The sequence below is a fragment of the Copidosoma floridanum genome, unplaced genomic scaffold (assembly GCF_036245765.1).
Source record: "Copidosoma floridanum isolate Cflo_tuat_1 unplaced genomic scaffold, Cflo_Japanese_pri ptg000004l, whole genome shotgun sequence".
NCBI classification, from domain to species: domain Eukaryota; kingdom Metazoa; phylum Arthropoda; class Insecta; order Hymenoptera; family Encyrtidae; genus Copidosoma; species Copidosoma floridanum.
Genome location: NW_028321881.1, coordinates 41293641 through 41299046, shown reverse-complemented (window position 1 = coordinate 41299046; position 5406 = coordinate 41293641). Strand labels below are relative to the sequence as shown.

The window sequence follows — 5406 nt, the reverse complement described above, 5'->3', positions numbered from 1 at the left end:
GTGACATAGTTGGAACTTATCTACGATCGTTCAAAATCGACTTTTAAGCGAATGAATCCGCCTACAAAGGAGAATACTTGCCGATAGTAATTTTTCTGAACATTTATTTATTATCATTCGTTTTCGGTACTAGAGTGGCATAAATTTTGGCTGTAATTCTTAGTTTATTTACACGGAGAGGGATAAGATCCAATTTAATCAGTGGCACCTACCATCTTTTACTTACACTCATTCACCGCTGCCTACCACAGGTTTTTCCGGTACCAGCAAAGAAAAATTTCTAACATTGGTATACTTCTACTGGTACTGAAAAAACTCGTGTGTATATGTATATATATCGAACGTAACACGTTTGAGGCCTTAACGTCTTTGGCAGTGGTTTCAGGGACCAGCGATTTTGGTTTGATTTTTTCCGTAATAGCAACTCAATTTTTATAAATGTAGTTATAAGAAATGAAATTGAAAACCTAGTAAAATAAATTATTTATTTCAGATTGAATGATAAAATATTGTTTATCAAAGTCAAGAATTACAATAAATTTATTAAAAAAGTAGGAGAAAGAAGTCAAGACGTGCGAGCAGAACAGAAATCATATATTGCATACATGTGTTTATTTGTCAGCCCGTGATTTGTGGCGTTATAATGGTAATGGGTAGGTGATGGATCGTCGTGGTCGATACTTTTCCGGATATACATATCTGATAATAGAGGGACATCGAAAATCGTAAGAACAATCAGGAAAGGGTCTTTTTTAAACAATAAACTAGGAGTTAAATTAAAAGCATGATAAAAAATAATGATAAAATATTTTGTTAACTGTCATATTATAAGCGAATAAAATAAAATAAAAATAAACTTAATAAAAACTTCACAATTTTTCTGTTTTTATTATTTAAAAATGGTTATGAATAGTACCAACAAACTAGTATTATTTTGATTATACAAGTCAGTAAAAATGAGATTAATTGTTACTTCGTCGGAAATTACTTCTTATCACAATAAGATTAATAACTTTTAGAGATTAAGTCAACTTGCTGTCAGACCTTTCACTAGTAAATTCTGACTGCCCTAGTTTTTATCGTGGTCATGCAAAGAGAATCCTTTTTTGGCATCGATTGTGACTCTTTTTTTTCGATTGGTGCGTCTCTTAAGCATAACGAAGCTCCTACAAAGGAAAAAAAGATTATGTTCAACTATGTGTTTATTCTTATCAGTGGAAAAAAATTGGGATCCAATAAAAAAAAAGCATGGGGTAAAAGTCAATGCAAATTGTATGTAATATTAGTCATTTCACTTAAATACGAGTTAAATATACTTCTCCTCTAAAAGAAATCCTAATTTTTCTTGGAGTCTATCTTGATAGTCCAATCAGTCACGAATATAAGATTCTTTGCTATATCGAATAAATGTGTCTTTAGTTTTTATAGTGTGCAAAAATGCAGCGGCTCGATAGAGCCTGCTGGATCTGGGGGCGGGCTGGACTCGGGATAATAACTTGTAACAACATCACTTTTTTTCGACACACAAGAATAGGTTTATTTCATTACAAGAGGTTTTTTTTTAAGCTAAGTTACTTACACAGTACAAAGGACAGACGAGGAGATTCGTGATCACAAGAAAAAAAAAACAGATTAAACAAGAACAACGGAAAAACTCCTTGTCGACGACACTCTGCTCACTGCCCAACTCTTCTTCTGCCTTCTTTATTAGCTTCTTTTTTTCGTCTGCCAGCTTTTCTTCCGGCGCTGCTATCGCCGCTTCTCCGCGCCTAATTTGACATCATTTCCGGCTGCTGACGGAACATACCACCCGCCTTGTCCCTGGGACCAATTTTTTGTAGACAATTTCCCCTAGTTATGCTTCGGCCGCCCGCCGTGAAATCTATGTTTCGCCGCCCGCCATGAGAACAGTGTCGAGCTGCTTATAAACGCCAGAGGCTTCGACTGGCTCCTCGAGTATCGGAAGAAGAGCGATCTTCACGATCGGTCTAGTGTATTCCTTGCTTGCGACTTTTATTTTGACGACTCTCACCAAACCATCGTTACCCGGGATGACCTCGATCACACGACCGAGAGGCCATTTGCCCGTCGATGTAATGAGCGTGGGGTCCAAGGCTAGTATCACGTCACCAACAGCGAGATTTCTACGCCTTTTCGTCCACTTTGCCCTCTGTTACAACGTGTTTAGATATTTTTTAGCCCATCGGTGTCAGAGTGCATCGCATACACCTCGAACTAGGTTCCAGTGGGACAGGCGATCCAAGTTGTCGTCTTGCTCAGCACCGGGCAGACTATAGTAAGCGGGCCTCCTATGAGGAAGTGGGCCGGAGTTAGGACGTCCAGATCGTCAGTGTCTCCAGCGAGTGGACCAAGGGGCCGGCAATTCAGAATCATCTCAATCTCGACTGACAGGGTCGAGAATTCCTCGTAAGTCATGCGCCTCATTTGGGCGATTCGGAGCAGGTGATACTTCATAGACTTGACGCCCGCCTCCCACATCCCTCCAAAGTGAGGAGCCGCAGGAGGAATGAAGTGCCAATCGATGCCCTCCGCTGCGAGATTCTCAGCCACTGAATCCCAACTGTGCTCGGCCTCCTCCATCAATTTTCGAAGCTTGCGATCTGCTCCATGGAAGTTCGTCCCATTATCACTCCAGATCTCCTTTGGTTTTCCTCGTCGGCCAACTAAACGAGATAAAGCGCCGAGGAAGCTTGCTGTGGTGAGATCACCGACTAGCTCCAAGTGAATGGCTTTCGTGCAGAGGCAGACGAAAATGGCGACATAGTCCTTTGAAGATGAAATGCCTCACCCCTTCAATCGGAGAATCTGATACGGCCCAGCGTAGTCAACACCAGTCTTACTGAATGGCCGAGGCGGTGGCGTCACGCGAGCAGCCGGCAATTGCCCATAAATTGACTTATGGGTCGAGCCATGGATCTGGCACACAGGACGCATTTGCGGACGCACTTCTTTATCATGGCTTTATCGTGGCGTCACCATGAATGATCCACGCTCGGCGCATGACGTGACCATAGGTAGAACGAAAGCCGCCATGTAGTGCTCGGATATGAGCCCATTCCATGACAAGGCGCGAGAGATGACATGCGCAGTCAAGTATCGGAGGGTGCTTCTCGTCAAAGAGCAAGGGAGAGTGTCGGAGACTGCCACCGACACGTAACACATTGTTGTCGTCAAGAAATGCGTCCAGACGATTAAGAGGGCTTGACGATGGAATCGGTTTCCTCTTCTTCAGGGTGTCGATCTGGGCGGCAAAGTAGTGAGCTTGGCTCGCTCTCGCACAATTCAAGAATGCATTCTGCAACTCGTGAGCTCTAATCGGAGCCCGATAGGCCAGCAGAAACTTGTCCCGTTCCTTTGAGCAAACGGGTTTTGGAGATCTTACTCGGCTCTTGACTAAGAGCGCAAAGCGACGGCGTCTAACGAGAACCCGCAGAAGGCGGCACAAGCTCGAAAACTTCTCAAAGGGCGCGCGGTGCGCTTCCAATACAGTTGAACAAACGGTAACTTGATGAGCTTCTTCGTAGTCAGTTGAGACAGCGGAAGGTCTTTGCTGATCGAGCGGAGCCGGCCACGAATCAGGGGGGAACGCCAGCCAGGGTGGGCCATGCCACCAGAGCAAGTTCCGCTGAAGCTCAATAGGTGAAGCGCCTCTGATTGCGATGTCGGCTGGATTCTCGCCAGTGGGCACGTAACGCCACGCCTTACGGGAAGTGAGCTCTTGAATGTGTTCGATGTAGTTGTTGACTAGACTGTTGCCGACCGGTTCGTCTGAGCTCAGTCAGTCCACCACGGTGCTATAGAGTCACTCCATAGAAAATGCCGATCGCTTGGCACGTCTAAGCCAGTAGCTACCGTCCCGAGCAATTTCGCGGCTAGTAAAGCGGCTCTCAGCTCCAAGCGTGGGATGGTCATGCTGGCCCTCGGATGTTCAGCTGGAACCAAGCTCTTGATGGGAGTAAGCTTGGTTTTGGCGCTGATAAGGCTCACGATGAAACTCTCATTAGCCCGCTCAACTCTGAGGTAAACTGCCGCAGCTATGGCCCGTCGACTTGCATCCGCAAATGCGTGCATCTGCAAGCCGCTGTTCGGGGCCGACTGAAACCATCTCGGCAAAGTGAGTGAGCCAATGTTGGCCAGATTTGATCGAAATTTCGCCCAGCGGGTTGCGTGTGAAGTTGGTAAAGATTCATTCCAAGATAGCTTTGCTCTCCACAAGTCTTGAATTATCATCTTTCCCGAGACGGCGACAGGAGCTAGCCAGCCCACTGGATCCCACAAGCCGGCCATCTCAGCAAGAGCGCGTCGTTTGGTTAGAGTCTTAGACTTGCCTGGTTTGGGAGCAGTAAATCGAAATGAATCCGCCTCAGGATCCTAAGCGATGCCCAGCTCACTGACGGGCCCGTCGGTAGTAAAGTGTGTCCAGTCAGGGCGGAGAAGGTCGTCTGGAGGCAAATCTTCTAGCAATTGTCGATCATTTGATACGTGCTTCTTCAGCGGAAAACCGCCCGCCATGAGCAGCTGAATTATCTGATCTCTGCGAATTCGAGCTGCCTCCACACTATCACCACCGGTAAGAAAGTCGTCTACGTACAGGTCTCGACGTATAGCGTCGACGGCCTCGGGGAAGCCTGCGCCCTCGTCCTTACACAGTTGCATGAGAGTTCTCAAAGCTAAATATGGAGCGCTAGCCTCACCGTACGTCACGGTGAGGAGAATATAGTGAGACTCCGGTTCGTCCTCTGTGGCGCTCCACAATACCCGCTGCAAGTGCACATCTTCGTCCCGTACGCAGATCTGACGAAACATCATTTTGATGTCCGCACAAAATGCAATCCTGTGCCATCTCCATCAGGTGATGACGCTTGAAATGTCATTTTGCAGTTTTAGGCCGGAATAGAGAGCATCATTAAGGCTAAATCTCGTTGATGTAGGGCTGGAGGCGTTGAACACCACGCACAGTCGCTTTCCGTTGTCACCTCGCTGCCAGATGGCATGATGAGGTACATGATTGACCTTGCGAGAGCACGAACTGATTTCCTCGGCTGATGCAAGACCCATGTGCCCTAGCTCGACATATTCTGATATGAAATTGATGTAGTGGCTACGAAGCGTTGCGTCGTTTCTCATTCGTCTGTGAGCAGAGGCCAAGGCTCTTCGGGCCTGAATCAAGCTGCCACCGATGAGATTGAGTCTACCACTCTTAATGGGCAGTGGGACGATGTACCGGCCACTCTCAGACCTGGTGTGATGCTGGGCATAACAGTCCTCGCACTCAGCATCCGCAGGAGAGACTCGCACTGTTTGAGGGACTTCCTCCATAGCCAAGTAGCGTTGCATGAGCCGAACGAGTTGCTCGCAACACGTATCTCGGTCGCCGAGTACCGT

General features: G+C 46.7%; 2 protein-coding genes across 2 annotated transcripts; both read right to left on the bottom strand.

The window, feature by feature from the left end:
* Positions 1–1882: 1882 nt before the first annotated feature.
* Positions 1883–2955, bottom strand: LOC149375871 (uncharacterized). Its single transcript, XM_089597247.1, has 3 exons — positions 2842–2955; positions 2257–2787; positions 1883–2170 (listed from the first exon to the last, which is right to left on the bottom strand). The coding sequence occupies exons 1-3, from the start codon at positions 2953–2955 to the stop codon at positions 1883–1885; spliced, it is 933 nt and encodes a 310-aa protein (XP_089453373.1).
* A 19-nt stretch (positions 2956–2974) lies between these two features.
* LOC149375870 (uncharacterized) lies at positions 2975–4308 on the bottom strand. The gene is made up of 2 exons (XM_089597239.1): positions 3849–4308; positions 2975–3789 (listed from the first exon to the last, which is right to left on the bottom strand). Exons 1-2 carry the CDS (start codon positions 4306–4308, stop codon positions 2975–2977), a joined length of 1275 nt encoding a protein of 424 aa, XP_089453365.1.
* Between the last annotated feature and the right edge of the window lie 1098 nt (positions 4309–5406).